Source organism: Acomys minous (genome assembly GCF_964271855.1).
Source record: "Acomys minous genome assembly, chromosome: 6".
Taxonomy (NCBI): domain Eukaryota; kingdom Metazoa; phylum Chordata; class Mammalia; order Rodentia; family Muridae; genus Acomys; species Acomys minous.
Window position 1 is genome coordinate 88,328,309 of NC_140487.1, and position 19,643 is coordinate 88,347,951.

Consider the following 19,643-nt stretch of genomic DNA (forward strand, 5'->3'; position numbering starts at 1 on the left):
CACCACGCCTGGCTGTGAATTTTTATTAGTGGGTACACTATGATTTAGGGTCCCACCATAGGCATAGGTACCCTTTTACTATCTGGGGAGAAGGGCAGAGGAGAGGTGGGTGGAGCCAGGTCAGATCTTCCCAGGAAATGTGACTTCGGCTCTTTGGTCATCCCAGGCAGAGGGACTGTTACACACGCCAGTGCCACTCACACGTGGAGCTGTCGCCCTCTTTGGCTTCATTGCCTTCTCACAGAGGTGGACGTCCAGAGAGTTCTGCCAGCAGTTCCTGGCCTGGTTCTGGTTTGGGAAGCAGCTGTCAAAGGGAGAAGTGCTGTAGTTTTTGATGTTAGTGTTGGTCTCTTCAGCCATAGTGCTGACTCCTAAAGACTGCCCCTGAGCGGTGCTAGTTCAGTATGACCCTTAGCAAAGACACCCATGTCATATCTGGACATATCTTCTAGGATCCAGTCCAAGATGGCTAAACAAAAACAAGCTTCTTAAAGTGTCTATTGGGACTCGGATCACATTGCTCCTATCCGTCTTCATTGGGTTAAGCAAGTCACAAGATCAAGGCCACTGTTGGAGGATCCGGAAGCTCTGCAGGCCCTGTGGGCAATGGGTGGAGGTGGAAAATGCCTGGCAGAGAGGGCCATGGGTCCTCTGCCTTCAGTCCTGAGCACTTGACAGCTCTCTGCTCTTAAGATGCTTATGACCCATAAAAAGACATTTTGAGCATCTTTAGCAAGTTTAACTTTCATCATTTCCTGTGTCCCCCTCTGGGAGGGAGGACTGATGACTTCAGGATGTGTTTCCTCAGAGCGTGGCTTCTGACTGAGCCAGCTGTGGGCCAGAGGATGGAAGAGGGAGAGAAGGGAGGAGTCTTTTCTCTTGGCAAGCTACACCCGTCCGGTCTGCCGCTCCTAATCCCTTGCTCCCATGGCTCCAGCTTCCTTTGCCTCTGATGATTTCATAACCATTTTCATTCGCTGGGGAGTTCTAGGTCTCCTCCATGCTGTTTCTCTCCTCGATTCCTTCGCCATCCATATAGCCAAGCTGCTCCTCGTCTAAACGCAGAGTCGGTCCCCCCTTCTCTTGGTTGGAATCTAGCTGAAACAATTCTGTGGAAGAGTAAGGGAGAAGGTTACGAGCGGGGGCGGGGAGAGTGAGGGCAGGAGCAGAGGTGCGGATGGGAGAGTATTGATGTTTCAGCAGCCTGAGTAAGAAGCCGGAAAAGAATCCACGCCCTGCCGGGTTGCTGTGGTTTTGGTGTGGTTTGAGTGTTCACCTTAACCGAGAGCACTGCCCTCAGGCTGCTAGTATGGGGAAATGGCAGAGCGGTTATGAGGTAGCCAACTGGGAAGAACTTGGGCCATTGGGTTGTGCTCTTAGACGGGGATACCCTTTGAGCTCATTTATGAGAACTTTTTTTTTTTTAAAGATAGCCCAGGCTGGCCACAAACTTGCTATCTAGGCAAGGCTGGCCCTGAATTCCTGATCCTCCTTCATCGACCTCTTGAGTGCTAGGAATTATGGGTGTTAACCACTATACCTGTACTGAAAGGGTTAATATACCAGTGTTAACCGTGTCCCTTCCGAGCTCTCTACTTCCTGGTTCTTCTACTACTGGTTATGAGATAATGCAGGCAAAGCTGAAGGGAAGCCATCACCGCAGAGCCTGCACTGTGCTCTGCTAACTTTGAATCCCCTGAATCGTGAACAACGTAAATTATTTTCTTCACAAGTAGTTGGAGTCAGGTATGTTAACACAGTGATAAAAGTCAAAAGGTACAGGGCCGTGGGTTTTAAGCCACTGAGGCTGATATGAAGTTACTCAGACCTCTTTTAGCTCCTGTGACATACTTCCAAGACAAGAGAGTTCAAGTTTCATATAAGAGCATAGTTGAAATAAAATGGGAAGAGATGGTCAAAAAAATTAACAGGCCAGGGAGTTAGCTCAGCAGTACAGTGTCTAGTGTGAGGCCCTAGGATCAATTTTCAATACCACAAAATTAAAAAAAAAAAAAAAAAAAAAAAAGACAAAACATGCTCCTAACTTTGGTGTCTAATGCTTACGGTCTCAGTACTTGGGAGGTTGAGCCAAGGGGACTGCAAGTTTGGGGCTAGCCTGGGCTATGTTAATAAGCCATGGTGTTGGGTAGATTGTTTCTGTGACTGTCAAAATACCTGAGAAGAAAGAGAGGAAGCCCGGGAAGGAAAACAGCGAGTGTCTCGGCAAAATCAAGAAGCAAGAGGGTGCAAGTTGAGAGCTAAGAAATGATGGAGACGCAGAGGTGGAGAAGGGGTCAGGGGCAGGGTCGCGGTAAGGAGTGAGTTTAGCTGGCTGCTAATTCCCAAGTAGACTCCAAGGTGAAGTGCGGAAGCAGGTGTCGGCTCAGTCTGCGGACCTCCGGCAGCTGGCTTCAGAGGCGGAGCTCTCCACCATTTTGGAAATGGGGACCGTTTCAGGTTCAGTTGAGAACTGGACTCCATTAAAGACAGAAGAAATCCCACTGTTCTGAAAGCCAATTAGAGGAAGGAAGGACCAGGGGTGACTGGTCCACTTAATTGGTTGTCATCTTCTTTGCCACACCAGACTCTCTGCGCCTGAAACACTTTATTAACGAACCGGAGGAAAAGGTTACCACCTGGGCCTGCTAATAAAGAGTCTTCCAGGAGTCTGACAGTAATTGAAAGTCCACTGGAGATTGTTCTGAGCTGACTAGACCTGTGAGGTGGTAGCTTGAATTTGAATGTGCAGACTTTAGGTACTTTTGAAATAACAGTAAGACATTCTTTGGCGCGGGACATCAGGTCTCCCATGTCCCGCCGTGATTGATAACGAATTGTCTCGGTCCTTTTAGTGTACAGAAAGGTGTTTTCAGCCCCCCTTTCCATGGTCACGCGGGTTTTTCCTGCCTGCTGTGTCAGACATGCATATGTACACTCACAGTCCAGTGTCTTTGTCTGGCTGATGTTTGCATCGGCATCACTGTCCCCGAGAAGTCTAGTTTGTCCCTCACACGTGGATAGGTACCTCTTCTGTGCCCTCAGTGCCCTTTGGCTTCCCACGGTCCCAACACTTACCACTATATCCGCATGCTCATCTTCTACACTAGACTAGGTGCTTGCCAAGTGTGGGGACTGGATGTGACTCGCCTCAGTGTCCCTGGTGCGCAGCACGGGTTCTGCCTGTGCCGTTGCATGCTTGCTGAGCCAAGCGGTCATGACCCCTGCGGGTCACACCTCTCCTACCACATCTTCACTGCTCCTTCCTACTTCTGTCACCAAGCACCTGCTCCTCCACTTGGGCTGGCACTCCACGGAACGGCCCAGACCCTCCTCGGGGATCTCCCAGTTGGATGGATTTCTACCACATATGGGGACAGGTGCTCTGGCAGAGGGAAATGGAATTCTGGGTTCCGCAGAATGAAACGTGAAATGAATTTTGTTCACTTCTAACATTAAGGGCTTATATTCCCTGCTAACTTCAGGAAGCTGCCCCTGTTTCCCTTGCCATTTCTTCCCTTTCCTCCGTCCCTTTCTGACTCAGAACGTCATAGCTTGTTCTGTCACTGTTCCAAGTGAGGGCAAATCCAGGAGGCATGAGATAGATTCCTGGCTTCTCCCTTACCTTTGAGCCTTTATTTCCCTACCCATGAAGCAGAAGTGAGAAGCCCTGCCTTGCTCTCCATCCGTCTCTCCATCCCTCCTCCATCCGTCTCTCCATCCCTCCTCCCTCCCTCCCTCCCTCCCTCAGCAGGTTGTTTAAGATTCTGTTTTTTGAGCTACTAAGAACTATGCAGATATGCTTGATCGACAAGACTCTTCCTAATGAGTCTCCAGAACTAGGTTTGATCTCCCCAGGTCCCAAGCACTCAGTAAAAGATTTGGCAAAATGTCAGTGCTCAGTAAAAATCTGCTGTGCTGATCAACCCTGAACCCCCAAAGAAAAAGATCTCCAAAGTTGAGAGATGGTGACAGGGCTGAGTGGGGGAACCAACGTGTGGAAAGGTGAGTTGCTATGCATCCCATCCACATGACAGTCTCGTCACATGTCTTGTGAGGCAGGTGATAGTCACCCTCTCCTGCAATTGGAGACGTGGAGGCTGAAAGCAATTAGGCTGCTTGCCCATGCTGATAGAAATATACTGACGCTCAGGCTGGTTTCCAGGCCTCTTCCCACTGCCCACCTGTGTAATGTGGCACATTCCCCAGCCAGTGCTCACTCCTCAGAAAGGATCTGTGGCCTGCACATGACCTGGGTCTTCATCTTCATCCACACTGATGCTGAAAGCCTAGTTCCCGCATCACCCTTCCCAGGCAAGCCGGTCAAAGGACCAAGGAGTCCGCTTCTGTGATATTCATTAAGGAAGAGCTGTATGCTTGAAGGGGCTCTGAAGCTGCTGGGTTCCTGAGGCCTGAAGCTAATGAGCCAGCTGCTGCCTTCCCCCCTTCTTCATCACAAGCCTGCAATTAGCAAGCGCTTCTTTAACTTGTCGTTCTCGGGTCAGGAAATAGGCCACAGGAGAGGGCTTCAGCTGGAGGTGAGCTGGCAGGAGAGAGAGCCTTCAAGCTGTGAGGCCAGGGAAAAGGAGCCTTGTTTGTACCTGGGCGTCAAGCTCTTATGTGGATGATGGCAGGCTGTAAGAGGAAGCAGGGAGGTGGAAAGAGACCCTCTTCTTTGTGGGAGATGATACACCGGGGGGGGGGGGGGGGGGCAGGGGGGGGCGGGGAGAGAGATGGAGCGGTGCAAGTGAAGGATGAAAGAGCATCAGAAAGCAGCTGTCATTGTAACAGACAGCTTTTGTACAGCAACTTACCCTTTGTCTCACTCAGTCCTCCCGATCGCTCTCTGTGGGAGACTGTTATTATTCCCACCCGACAAGCGAGGAAGTCTGGGAATCAGAGAGGTTAAATGATTCAGACAAGTGTGGTCGTTTGCCCAGATCCAGACTCCCGTGGCAGTCAGATAAAAGCAAACAGTTCCATAAAGAAAGCAAATGAAAGCTTGGTGTAGTGGCCCAGGCCTGGGACGGCAGTTACCTGGGAGACTGAGGAGGAGGAGGAGGAGGACCACGAGTTCCAGGCTAGCCTGAGCTACGTAGTGAGTTCCAGGCCAGTTTGAGCTATATACAGAGACTCGGTCTCAAAAGCAAAACAAAGAAATGGGGTGGGGGCGGAGGGGGTGGGGGTGGGGGCGGAGGGGGTAGGGGTGGGGGCTGAGGGGGTAGGGGTGGGGGCTGATGGGTGGGGGTGGGGGCTGAGGGGGTGGGGGTGGGGGCTGATGGGTGGGGGTGGGGGCTGAGGGGGTGGGGGCGGAGGGGGTGGGGGTGGGGGCGGAGGGGGTGGGGGTGGGGGCGGAGGGGGTGGGGGTGGGGGCTGAGGGGGTGGGGGTGGGGGCTGAGGGGGTGGGGGTGGGGGCTGATGGGTGGGGGTGGGGGCGGAGGGGGTGGGGGCTGAGGGGGTGGGGGCTGAGGGGGTGGGGGTGGGGGCGGAGGGGGTGGGGGTGGGGGCTGAGGGGGTGGGGGCGGCGGGGGAGACACCCACAGTTGCACTAGCGGATGGAATTGAATGATAGGGAATAAAGAAAAGAGGGGCAGGGCTGTGTACAGACTTTGGAGCCAGGCAAACCAGAGACCAAACTCAGTTCCCTAAAACAGCCTTGTGACTTGTGTGAGCTCTGCCATCTCCTGGAAGGTCCATCTTCCCCGTTTTAGATTAGGAATACTGATATTTACCCACCAGGCTGCTGTGTGGGTTAAACGGGAAGGTATCTGTGAAGTTTCTAGCTTGGTGTACAGCATAGAAGACATAGATGCTCGGTAGATGCTAAGGATGCCAAAAAGAGACAGCGTGATGCTACCGAAGGTGAAAAGCAAATACAACTTCACTTATTCACCGTGACTCTTGAGGTACCTCTCCTCCAGAGACCGGACTAGAGTTTGACAGGATAGAGAAAGAGGGAGGTGAAGAAAGAAGGAAAGGTCCCCCAAAGGGGCCCTAGCATGTAGTGGAGTTGGTGGTAGAGTACTTGCCTGTTATGTGCAGGGCCCTGCGTTCTATCCCCAGCAGGACAAAACCTGGGCTTTCACACTGGGCCTTTTACTTCTTGTGGGCATGCAGCCAGCTTACTTCCCCGAGCCACAGTGTCAGCACAGGTGCTGTGCGGATCACGTGGCTGGCACCCCTTCCTTCCTTCCCCCAGGGCACCACCTGAGTAGAGAGTGAGGTAATGGATTAGCTAACCGCTTTGGAACCTGTGAAGTGCTCTAATTCTGTACACGTGCATTCACTCGTTCCGCTAGCACCTGACACCCTCCACGCTCCTCCTCGGGCTATAAAAGTCACAGGCATTTCAGCCCAGTTCACACTGAAGTAATTCTATAAGGAAGATAAAATTATTATTCCTAGTTAACAAACTAAGAAAAGTTCATCTGTAAGCAGAATAAATTATTTGCCCAGGATTAAGTAGTCCCTGGTGGAGCCAAGATCTATATCTGGTTTTAAAACGTGTGCGGGCAACCCTTGGCCTCTACTGTCTCTTGGGGCAGACTCCTGTGTGCGTGGAATTAGGCCTCCCTATTTCAGGTCTGAGCTCGGCCTATGTTGATCTGGAGAACTCCGCTGGGGGACGGGGTGGGGGGGGGTACAAAATGGTTCCGGCAGAAGGGATGGGAAGGGGTCTGTATTTATATCACTTTTCTCTCTCTCTCTAGGGTTTGACTTCTTTGAAGCCAGTGCCAAGGAGAACATCAGCGTGAGGCAGGCCTTTGAGCGTCTGGTGGATGCCATTTGTGATAAGATGTCTGACTCGCTGGACACAGACCCCTCCGTGCTTGGCGCCTCCAAGACCACGCGTCTCTCAGATACCCCTCCACTGCTGCAACAAAACTGCTCCTGCTAGGCCTCCTGCCTCCCTGTGTCGTGCCCACTTACACTTTGCTCCTCTCTGTTACTTGTTGCCCACTACCAACCCAAAGCAAGCTGAGTTCTTTGCCAGCCCCTATGGTTCTCTGCAGAGGGGCCCAATGACAGATAATAACAGTGCAGGTTACAGCGTGGATAAAGATTCCTTTCATGACAGAAAACCCCCTTTTATGAAGGATGCTCAATATAGAGACTTGGAAAGAATCTTTTCTGCCCTTAAAATAAAGTTTCCTCCATTTACCAAGATACCCTGCCCCCCACCCCCACCCCCACGCCTCAGAGGGTGGCCAGTGTGTAAGGTGAAGCCCACCTGCCCAGCTAATCCTATTAAAGAAAATGTCTCAAAGTACAACCAGCTTGTTTCCTATCGGGCTCCCTGCCGGGCTGCTCTCACTGCAAAGCCAAGCTTTGGTTTGCAAAGCCCTGAGCTTGTTACCACGGATGCCCACAGGGCCTGGGCAGTTGCTGTGGTGACAGGACAGTGCTAATCTCTGGAGAGCTCTGGCGCTGGCGATGCTGAAGGAGCAAAGGCTGAGTCAGAAACACACTTAAAAGAAGGATTACCGGCTGCAAAATGTCAAAGGTCCCTCTCATCCGAAAGCACTAGAAGGAGAAGGAGAAAAAAGAGCAACACAGACAGGCACAGGTCTCAACTTTTTAGCGCCTCTTTGTCTCACGAGGTAGCCTCGGGCTGGACTCAAACTTACTATTTGATTCAGGCTGGTCTTGAACCTAATCCTCAAAAGCCTCGGGCACGGCCAGGGCTGGGAATACAGGTGTGTACGTCACACCCAGTTTCTCCAGCTGGTTCTTGACTGTGGAAATGCCGTACAATTTCTCATTTATTCTTGGGCTCCCAGAATCTGAAAAGTTTGAAGCTAACGATCTCATCCCCAAACTTACCTAGTTTGACTTGTCGGTTCCAAAGTTTCCGATTCTGACAAGTGGCTGTCAGGCCTCACAGCCAAAGGTCTGCTGTGACCTGCGTGGCTTTGGCATTGACCCGCCTACGGCGGCGAGCCATGGAGAGCCCACGGACACCGGTCCAAAAACGCTGGGATACAGTGGGCTGTGGGCACCGATGGAGACTGCCGCCACCAGCCTGAAAACCCAGTGTTATTATGCTCAGCCAAATGAAGAAGCAGTTGGCTAATCGGAGAGGTGGGGGGGGGGGGGGGGGAGGGGGCGGGGGCGCATCCCTATAGGGGAGCAGGCTCAGTCTGTAGTCACCAGGAACAGGAAGCTGTGGCTGATACTTTCTGCACACGCTCCTTCATGGACCACGGGAAGGCCTTGCTGTTTCCGTAGTTCCGAGGCACTGTGGTCTTTGACATGGCTGTGCTAGTGTCAACTAAAGACATTTACTCTGGACTTCATTCACTCCACCAATATCTCTATTTTAAAACACACCTTCTGCGGCTGGAGAGATGGCTCAGAGGTTAAGGGCACTGGCAGCAACCACATGGTGACTTACAGACATCTGTAATAAGATCTGGTGCCCTCTTCTGGCCATCAAGTGTACATGCAGGCAGAACACTGTATACATAATAAATAAATAAATCTTAAAACACCTTCCATCAGATGCGAGCGGTGGCTCATGCCTGTAATCCTAGCATATGGAAGGTTGAGGCAGAAGGATCAGGTGTTCCAAACCAGCCTGGCCTGCAGATCCCTGTGCAAACCAAAAAAAATATATATTTTTTAAAGATTTATTTATTTATTTTACATATATGAACACTCTATCTGGAGGTCACCTGCCCACCAGAAGAGGGCATCAGCTCTCATTATAAATGCTTGTGAGCCACCATGTGGTTGCTGGGAATTGAACTCAGGACCTCTGGTAGAGCAGACAGTGCTCTTAACCACTGAGCCATCTCCTGCCCCCCCTTGCCCCACCCCCACCCCCGCCAATTTTTCTTTTAAGGCAAGCATGTTTTTTCCAGGCAGGCACCAGAGCTCTCACAGTCAGAACCTAGCTTTGCTTCACACTGAAAATGGACCCATGGAAACCCCTCATCTTGCCCCCCATTTGTCCTGGTTCTGCTGCCTGTCAGCAGTCTCTCCATCTCTACTCTGAGTCTCCCTGATTTAAGAGCAAGACTCGCGACCTACTCTTTCCCGGGGTCAGACCTCCCTGTAAATCCGCTCTGCCGAGGGTCTTCCTCCCATCTGGCCCACTTCTCCTAACCTGTCAGACTCTCCTGAGCTGCCCAAGTGGAAAAGGTGAGTCAAGGCAGAGTAAATCTAAGGAGAAAGCGGGGTCGGGGGAGATGAGGAAAATTGTATCCCTGGGGGCCACACCTCTGTCCTCTGTGCCTGCGCCTAGCATTAATCAGAGAGATAGGCAATGGCTCGTTAAAGCCCCTTCATCAAAAACCAGGGTGAGGGGAGGTAGTAAAATTAATCTGAGGCCAGTGTTGGTTAGCTCTTGGTTCTGGCTTGCTATGCACACGGGAACATAAATGTATTTTACCTGAAATAATGACATGGAGCTGCCAATAATTAGTGAAGGTCTTTCTTCCCAACCACAGCCTATCTCCACAGCCCCCTGTGTTAATGTGTTACTTCAAGCAATCAGAGTGTGTTTGAGGGGGAAATCTCTCCGTTTTCTGTATTTCCAAATCAGCTCATTGTGCTGGAGAGCCACATCCAGCTGGCATCAGGTCCAGTGATTGAATGAAAGGTCCAGATAGCGTCAGCTCCCTGGAAGAGCTGCGTTCTTCGATGTTCTGTGGAAGACAGTGTAGGGTTGGAGTTTAGGATGTCTAGACCTTGTTTTTGGTTGGTTGGTTGGTTGGTTGGTTGGTTGGTTTTTCGAGCAGGGTTTCTCTGTGTAGCCTTGGCTGACCCAGACTCACTTTGTAGACCAGGCTGGCCTCGAATTCACAGCGATCCACCTGCCGCTGCCTCCCGAGTGCTGGGATTAAAGGCGTGCGCCGCCACCACCCGGCTGGACCTTGCCTTTAATCAGTGGTGTTGTCGGGCATTGTGCTTACACTGCAAGGTGCGTTGTTCCCAGCAATGTCCCTGCATTAACTCATTTGTCTTCCTAACGTTTTTGCGAGGGAGGCACTTTAGTCAACCTCATTTAAAGGCGAGGATGCGATCCCGACGCTTGGAATCCTGCCAAGGTTGTCAGGTCCAAGTCCACTTGAGAAAAGATGTATTGCCGGTGGTATGTTAACAAATTGCTCGGCTCCTCGGCCTAACCTGAGGTGACGGGTATCCTGTGCACAGGAGATCTGAGGCAACCAGATCCCATGGACACGCAAGTAAGAAATGCCCGTCGTTCCTTAAGGCCAAGTGCTGGCTTTGTCTGTATCTGCCTCAATCGATCAATACCTGAATACCTATCTGGCTCCCAGGCAGTGATCTGAGCAGTCTCTATGCTCCAAACATTGGCATCTTTGACTAAGAGAAACAAACAAACAACGGAACACCGCATTCCCTTCTTAGGGCTGTGGTCCCGTGTAATTTTGTGTGTTATAAGGCAGCAAGAGTACAATAGCACCCATCGGCCTTAGTACTAAAGTTTCACATCAGAGGCTTCATAACGCTTGGGCGTTTTAGCACCTATATTGAATAATAGCACATGTCCAGGGAAAGGCTGACTCGTCTAAGTTCAGGAGAGCAAGCATCTTCATGAGCAACAGAGTCAAGAGTCAAGCATTATTGTGCAAGCTCTTCTAGAGGCAACAAACAGACCTGCTTTCCAGATGGAAATCCCACAGCCCTGCCCCATGACCTCATTTCTGTTGCATGGAAGGCAGCCACTTCCTGCTGATTGTAGCACAGCGTTTATCAATCACAGTAATAGCACAATTAGCCACCGAGGTAGGAGCAGCATAAAATGTGTTAGTGGCAACTTGTCCCAGATTTCATCGTCCTAAACAAACCGAATAAAAGAAGGTTTAAAACACACACACACACACACACACACACACACACACACACTGACCTTTAAAGAGGTGAAAGTAGGTCAGGAGTGCGTAGAATCTGTCTTAAATGCATGTGTGTCTGCAAGTCTGATTTGTGGCTTCCAGTTGCTTCCACTGGTCTGTGGTATTTGTCATGTGTACTAGCAGCAGTGGGGTACAGTGCACCTAGGGCACTCAGACCCATCAAATACTAGATAGGGAAAGTGGCTTAGAGGAGACTCTTCTCCAGCCTACTATTTCACAGACCAGAAGATTAAGGTTCAAGTGGTGGGAGGAAATCCCCTAAACACCCAGCGAGCCCTTGAGCCATGGAGCCAGGGCTAGGTCTTGGATCAGCTCAAAGAAGAAATTCACCTATTCCAAGTACCTGAGTTCGAGGTCAGCCTGGTCTACAAGAGCAAGTCCAGGACAGTCAAGGCTACACAGAGAAACCCTATTTTGAAAAAAAATGGGGAAAAAAAAAAGAAAGAAAAGTACCTACTAAGGGCCCAGTAATACAAAACATTGGACAAATATCACAAATAAAAACCAATGATCTGCTCCAAAGCTCCTCCCCTGGATCTTGGGCTTCATGGGGTAGCTGAGAAACGTTTGCCTGACTTTGCCAACGGTTTGGAAGAGAGGAAAGGAAACACAGCAATGAATGTCCCAGTGTCCACCAACTTCAGTTTTCTCATTCTTGCCATCGCTGAAGAATCAAGTCACGTCACGTGGTTTGTTAGTGTATACAAAAGACTGGGCCATGAGATAAATGCTGTTACTTTTTTTTTTTTTAAGACTTAAATCTATTATATAAAGTATTCATTCAGCAACTCGGTGTCTAATATGTCCTTGGCAAAGTAGACACAGTCCCTGCCTTCGTGTAGTGTGTAGCTTCATGGTTGTCTAGACACTGCCAAACCATCACTCACATATAATTACAGGGCTGTAGATCAGTTGGCAGGGTGCTTGCCTGGCATGCACGAAGCACAGGGTTCCTAGCACTGTATAATGTGAGCATGACGGCGCATGACTATAATCTTAGCTCTAGGAGGTGATGGCAGGAGGGTCAGAAGGTCATGCTGTCCTCAGCTACACGGGCAGTGGAGACTGTGCTGAGCTACAAGAGATCCTGTCTCAGTGAAAAAAATATCCACATATGTGTGTATACATGTATATATATATACATACATATACATATATGTATGTATACATATATGTGTATATATATATATAATGAAGCACTGTGAAGGAAAGACACATACATGATGCTACAGGAACAGGTAATTGGGAAACCCAAATCACCATTGTAAAGCTGTTTCAAGAAAGTGTCCACAAAGCCCTCCACTACCCATGGGCTGCTGCTTTTACAATCATCAATTTAGTTTTCATCTTTTAGTTACAACCATTGCTAGCTGATCAAACACAAGTATTTCAAAAATTAAGAGTGTAACCAGGCGGTGGTGGTGCACGCCTGTAATCCCAGTACTCAGGAGGCAGAAGCAGGTGGATTGCTGTGAGTGCAAGGCCAGCCTGGTCTACAGAGGGGGTCTAGGACAGCTAAGACTACACAGAGAAACCCTGTCTCAAAAAACCAAACCAAACAAACAAAAATTAAGAGTGTTATGATTATCCATCCCAGAGTGATTCATAGTTTGTTGTTTTCTTCTTCTTCTTCTTCTTCTTCTTCTTCTTCTTCTTCTTCTTCTTCTTCTTCTTCTTCTTCTTCTTGTTTGCTTTTGAGAAACAACAAATCACTTCAGGACTTACTGGCATTTGGAAAGAGTAGCTTACTCCTATAATCTCAGCAACTGGGAGCTGAGGCAGGAGGATTGCTACACAGTGAATTCCAGGTCAGTTGGAGCTATAGAGTAAAACCTGTCTCAAACAAAAAAACAAAACAAACACTTAATGGCTTTGGCTGGTCCTATGTTTGATCCCCCGCCCACCCCCTCTCTTTCTCTCTGTCTCTGTCTCTCTCATTCTCTCTCTCTCTCTCTCTCTCTCTCTCTCCCCCCCCCCCCATGGCTTAAGAGAGCACAGTGTGTGTGTGTGTGTGTGTGTGTGTGTGTGTGTGTGTGTGTGTGTGTGTGTGTGAGACTCACGGTGTTAGGTGAAGCTGGATAGTCTTTGATTTTTTTTTTCTTCCCACATGTCTAGGGTCCCAGCACAGGTGACTAGAGTAGTCAGCTGCGGTCCCTCTCAGTATAGTCTCATCTTCCACAAGGCCACCCAGACTTGTGCATGGGTGAGCGGAAGCTTTCTCGGTCACATTCTAACCCAGAAACATCTTTCAATCCTTTTGGGGATGAGGATGGGCTTGTAGTTTAGTCGGTAGAGTGCTTTCTGGCAGGTCTGAAGCCTCCATCCACAGCACTGCAGAAATTGCTGGTAGTGCCAGCACACATCTATAATGCCAGCACTAGAGAGGTGGAGGCAGGAGGATCAAAGTCATCCTCCAATATAGGTCTAATTGGAAACCAACCTTTGATACCTGAGAACCTGTCTCCAACAAAACAAACCTAGGTCTTTCAAGAAATCCCACTGGTGTTGACCTTCTGATTGAGACTATAATCTGAATAGGAAACTGAGGCCCTTGGGCTGGAGAGATGGTTCTGTGGCTAAGAGCACTGTCTGCTCTTCCAGAGGTCCTGGGTTCAATTCCCAGTGACCATATATGGTGGCTCACAACCATCTATAATGAGATCTGATGCCCTCTTCCGGTGTGCAGGTGTACACTGTATATGTAATAAATAAACCTCTCCACTATTCTCTTTTTAATACCCCCAGTACTCCTTTCTCCATATCTGTTTGTACGTCTCAGCCCTTCCCAGCGATATCCACCATCATGAGAATCCATCACTGACCAGACTGGGTATGCAGCATATGTCACGTTGCCAACCTACATCTATCATTTTGAAGTGGCCAAACAGCAAATCCTTAAATAGAAACTCTGAGAGAGGAGACCTGGGATGGAAACGCCAATGGAGAGCCCAGCAATCAGCACGTCCCTGCGGTGTATGTTGGGATTCCTGGCACCCGTTGGTTTCTGACGCATCCTGGCTCAGCAATGGACTGGGATAAAGAAGGCTGTGGTACCTTGGTTAAGTCACCCCGTATCTCAGGCCTTCAGGAGCTTGGACCAGATGGTTTTATCGGGCCCTCTTGGCACCAATGCACACGTTGATTCCATGCCCATTCTCTGTAAGAGCTGCAAGAAGAAAACTGGATTTTGGCAGGATCCTTTCGCTACAAAAGCCTTCCTCCTTCTAGGGTACGATAAAAACATATGAGGCTGTGTGACCCTCTACCACTCATCCAAGGCTGATGGGTCTGACTCATCATGCCTGCCTGACCTAGGATAGAGGTGCCTCAAGGGTAGCAAAATAAGAGGGGAAAAAAAATCTTTGAGGAGATGTTGAAACTGGAGCACAGACTTAAGAAGAGGCAGCAAGCAGCTGTGTTTAAGAGCCAGAAATACATCCCAGTTCAAGGAAGACTTAATATATTGAGTAAAATGCGTGTGGCAGGCAGAGTGGAGAAAGATCTTTCTGAGGACAAAATCTGCCATACAAATAGCCTGACAAACCGAGGGACGAGGTATTTGCCTGCGGCCAATCATCTTTAAATTTCTTGAAACATGAGACCTCAGGATGGGGTCCAATGAGGGGCTGTGGAAGAAAAGTTAAGTATAGAGGGGCTTATATATAGCTGCTTTGGCAGCCTGACAGATCCAAGTTCAATTCTTGATTTTTTTTTTTTTTAATCACTAGTTTTTGTGACTTTGGAGTTTTCGTTACTTCATATGTAATATGAAAATAATATCTACCTCACAGGGGTGGTGGAATGATGCCTTAGAGTTTCCATTGCTGTGAAGAGACACCGTGACCAAGGCAACTCTTACAAAGGAAAACATTTGATTGGGGCTGGCTTACAGTTTCAGAGGTTTAGTGCATTATCATCATGACGGGAAGCATGGCGGCATGCAGGCAGACATGGTGCCAGAGGGGCTGAGAGGTTTGTTTGCTTGCTTGTTTGTTTTTGCTCTTGTTTTTTCTGAGACAAGGCTTCTCTGTGTAGCCCTGGCTGTCCTGGACTCCGTTTGTAGACAAGGCTGGCCTCTAATTCACAGAGATCTGCCTGCCTCTGCCTCCCGAGTGCTGGGATTAAAGGTGTGTGCCCCCATGCTTGGCTGAGCTGAGAGTTCCACGTCTTGATCCACGGGCAGCAGGAGACTATGTTCCACACTGGGTGGAGCTTGAGCATAGGAGACCTCAAAACCCACCCCCCCCCACCATCCCCCCCACACCATCCCACACTCCCCACCCCCACCCCTGCACAGTTACACACTTCCTTCAACAAATGCCACTCCCCATAGGCCAAACATTCACGCACGTGAGTCTATGGGAGTCATACCTTTCCAAACCATTACAATGACTAAATGAGGGATGTAAAGCCCTTAGTGCAGAGCCTGGTACATAGGTGCCAGATGTGTGATGCTAACGACATGATGCCATGCCAGTCGGGCAGTGATGCAGAGACGAATCTAATTCTGCATCTTCACTAGGGCTGAAGAGAGCACCATACGTGAAGGGAAAATATGGGGGATTGTAAGCAGGAAACAGAGCCTGGAATTAGGAAGTGGTCAGGGAGAAGAATCTGGTCAGGAAAAAAGGAAGAATCAGGGAACATGGCTCTAAACAGCTCTTTTGTATGACGTTGTTTGGCTTACTGAAGGGCGGGGCCACCAGCAGGTACCGGAGTGATTGGTGGGACAACCATGTCCTCTTTCAGGTGGGTGAGGTAGCTCAGCAGATAAAAATGCTCACAGTAAAAGCCTAATTATCTGAGCTCAAGTCCAGGAACCCACGTTAAAAACAAAACAAAACAAAAAACAAAAGCTAGATGCAGTGGTATGCCTAAAATCCTGCCTCAACAAAACAAAAGAAAAAGTAAGGTTTTACATACTGGGTAAGGTTGAGGACGGAGCATTTGCCCCAGGATGACACTGAGCAAATTCCTCTGGGAAGCCATTCCCGACGACTCCCCAAAGACTCCCTCGACCCCTCTCCCCACCTCAAACGCCTAGGACATATTTTGGCCATAGGAACCAAACTACAACGGTCAGGATCAACACACTTTGGCCCTGGCTGGTTTCAAAGACATATCTGGAAGCTAAAAGCAGAGAAGCAGGAAAAGGAAGAGGAGGAGGAGGAGGAGGAGGAGGAGAGGAAAAGGATGAGGAAGCAGCAGCAGCAGCAGCAGCAGCAGTGTTCTTGGGGGTTGGGTGAACAAGGCAGTGGAGCTATTGTGAAGGAGCAGACAGGAGACCCCATAGTCCCTACAGTTAGAATAGATGACACCCCCCCCAAAAAAAATCACAAAGTGCCTGGAGCACTTTATTACCCAGCCCCGCTGGTCTTTGACACAACATTATGGGGGGGTTTTAGTCCAGTACTCAGATGAGAAACCCCCCCCCCCCGAGGTCTGTACCCATGAAGCAGCCTACTCAAGACAGAGTGAAGATAGTAAAATGCGTGTGTGGTTTCAGAACAAAGTCGAGTTTCCCTCACAAGAACAGGGAGCCCTAATCCTGAACTCTGCCTACCGGACAGAGCTGGCAGAGATGAGGGGCGTCATTTACGTCCTCTGTGCTAATGGGACAGGAGGGGAACACATCCCCCTCACCGTCCTCAGAAATAAATCCCCAGGCAAAACAGAACAGCAATGGCTTCTTCATATCACAGAGCCAGGGCCACTCGAGTCACAGCGATGCTGCCTCACCTGGTCTGCACGTCATCTTCAATTCCCCTGATTGTCACTGCTAATTTATTCAGCCAGGGATCAGGCTAGTCTCGTGCCAGCTTAGGAGGCACACCACAACAAACTGAGCAGGATTTCTCGGGAGGAACAATTAGCAAAAACTGGAGTTGTCCCTGTATAGAAATGACCAGAGAAAGGAATATTAGCCTTCATGTCTCTCTGCATCAGATGTTCAGCTAAGCAGACGTTTAATGCATTTAAAATCCTGGGTTCTGTGTACTGGCACCCCTCTTCGGTGAATGTGAAATATATAATGTACAAATATAAAGAGGGGATGGGCATACAGTGGCAGACACGCTATGGAAGCAGTGGATGGTACCTCCATTTGTTTGGGCGTGGGTGGGAGATGGCTCAGCAGTTAAGGGCACTGCACCTGCTCCTCTGGCAGAGGACTGGAGTTTGGTTCCCGGCTCCCGGGATGGACGGTTCACAGCCACATGCAACTCTAGCTCGAGGTGATCTTCAGAGACCCTAAAAGGGAATTGTGTGGAAATGGTCCAGCACAATATACACAATAAGATATTGCACCATATGATGCGACAGAAGTCACGACGCAGCACAGGAAGATCTTGAAGGACTCAGACAGGGCCGATGGACGGTCAGGACAGACTGCAACAACTAGGGAAGGCTTTGTGATCAAGAGCACTTGGAGAACCTGCCAGAATGCTGACCGGTGCCCAGTGTCACTGACCAGAGGAGCTAGAAAGCAAGGGTCAGTGTGTGCCTCCAGTAGCCTAGATCAGCGTTAACTCCCACAGAGGGGACTCCGAACTGGAAAGTGGTGACGCTCACCAAAGCACAGAACTGGTCACCCCCAGGAAAATGTGGAAGGTGCTCTACTCACCCCTCAGCCACCTGCTTCTCACTCACTTGTATAACAAGACGCCTCTAAGAAGGCATCAGATTCATGCTGATCTGGCATGGTGTAGCGGGGAACCCCTACCCATTTCTTTAACCTGGTTAATGCCTCCTCACTATGTAGACCTTGGTAGACCAGATGGACACAGCGCTCTAGAAGGACAGAGTAGAGACAATGGAAGCCCTGGATACTGTATTTAGTCACGAGTCTTACAACGATGGGCCCGGGAGATGCCTCAGTGATTAAAGGTTCGTGCCGCCAAGCTTAATGACCTGAGTTCAATCCTTGAAATGCACAAGATGGAAGGAGAGACCCAACTCCTAAAACTTGTCCTTTGACATGCGTGTACACACACACACACACACACACACACACACACACACACACACTTGCCTGCTCTGCACTCAGATGTCTGCCTCTAGTTAGCACCTTCCTCCATCTCTCCTTCCATTCTCAGATGGGAGAAGGCATCAAAGCCATACCTGTTCTCCTCCGTCTAATCTTTGGCTACGTTTTGTGGAATGATCTGATTCTGTAACTCCTGTAACTACCGGATAGCTTTCTCGTCTGGCTAAGTGTTCCCTTCTCTTCTGGAAACCACACTCTGCTTTCCTCTGCGGCAACCGCTCCTTTCCTATTTGTAATTCATTTGGTTTGGATGCAACTAAACTCTCTTCCAGGCTTAGTCGATCAATCATAGCACGCATCCTTCAGCATAACGCGTGATCCTAGGCTAGTCATCCTAGACTATTGATCCTAGTCTACCTATGATCTGTGGCTGTTGGTCAAAATATGATGCAGAGGCACTCTGTCCCTGTCCCGATGGCTGTATTGGAAGGATGTGCCCGGAGCAGTCAGACAATAAAGCCACTCCAGAGAAGAGTGGAGTTAAGGCATAGATAATAGTTATAATATAACTTAATCGTTTGGTTCCAGCTATGCTAAAGCCTCATAGATATGTCTGCTGGGCTTTACGTGAGCTAACAGATTCCCTTCCAGTTGTGATTGGTAAACATGTGTTTCTATCTCTTGTAATTAAAAGAATTATCTTCTTAAAATAAAAAAATTGTATTAAATTTGTTTGTGTGCACGTGTGTGTGTGTGTGTGTGTGTGTGTGTGTGTGTGTGCGTGCGTGTGTGTGTGTGTGTGTGTGCGTGCACACGTGCATGCGCGTGCTTCAAGACAGGGTTTCTCTGTGCATCCTTGGCTGTCCTGGAGTCACTTTGTAACCCAAGCTGGCCTCTAACTCACAGCGATCCACCTGCCTCTGCCTCCCCTACTAATGGGATTACAGGCGTGCTCCACCAAGCCCGGTGACGATATTTTCAGACAACAGTAGTAGATAGGGGAGGCACTTAGAGGGAGAGGGGGCAACTCTCTTGTTGATCAGAGGGGAAAACAGGATAAATTTAAGGTTGAAGCCCCTGCCTATGTTGCCCTCTGTACCCCCCTTTGTCCCGCGAGCTGCGCTTCCCTTTGTCAAAGAACTTGCTGTTCTAGACTGGGATTGCTGGCCTACTATGGAGTAGACTACTGGCCGCGAGATACACATTTTTCCTCCTGTGATAAGCTGCGCAAGCAATAGGCAAATGTGCTTAAGGCGTCTGGGGGCCACATGAATGAAGGAGACTTACTGACAACATCGAGTGCTGTTGAAATCCAAGGTACGCATCCTTCAGCATAACGCTGAGGTACTCCAAGACAGCTCCGAACGCGGGGCCACTCGCCCGGGAAGAGCAACAACACTGCAGCATGGCGTCCTCAGGGAATCCTTTGTCTCCGTTGCACCCCTTGTCCTATTCTACTCATGCATTGCGTTAATCATCAGGAAAAGTTTCGTTTGCTTGGTAAAGGTGGCGGTGGCCTTGCCTTGTGCGTACATGCCGTTTACGCCGAGCCCTGGACACGGCGCTCGCCTGGTTTCACATGATCCCTCTGTTACACATCTCTCATTTGTAAAACTGTGCCAATCTTCTAGAGCACTTGTGAGGATATGCCAGTACTCAGGCTAGCGGCTGGCGCAGACTCCACAGTCAGCTCCAGCTAACACTTTTATTATGCCCTGTAGGTTCCAGGCTGTTATAAGGTGTTCATTTATACATCATTTTAAGGTCATAATAACAGG

The 19,643-nt window shown here is 49.4% G+C and overlaps 1 protein-coding gene and 1 long non-coding RNA gene across 3 annotated transcripts in view; one reads left to right on the top strand and one right to left on the bottom strand.

Annotated features, from left to right (window-relative positions):
- Positions 1–7,270, top strand: part of RAB3B (RAB3B, member RAS oncogene family) — a 69,980-nt gene extending 62,710 nt beyond the window's left edge. For both annotated transcript variants that reach the window (XM_084784454.1, XM_084784453.1), the window contains exon 5: positions 6,708–7,270. In XM_084784454.1, the coding sequence (XP_084640580.1) occupies positions 6,708–6,895 (188 nt within the window). In that variant the 3' untranslated portion in view covers positions 6,896–7,270. The remainder of the gene's footprint in view (positions 1–6,707) is intronic.
- LOC311598907 lies at positions 683–19,555 on the bottom strand. Its single transcript, XR_014779704.1, has 5 exons — positions 19,153–19,555; positions 17,032–17,129; positions 16,620–16,771; positions 13,935–14,046; positions 683–1,109 (listed from the first exon to the last, which is right to left on the bottom strand). It is a non-coding gene; the product is annotated as an uncharacterized lncRNA (long non-coding RNA).
- Positions 19,556–19,643: the final 88 nt, after the last annotated feature.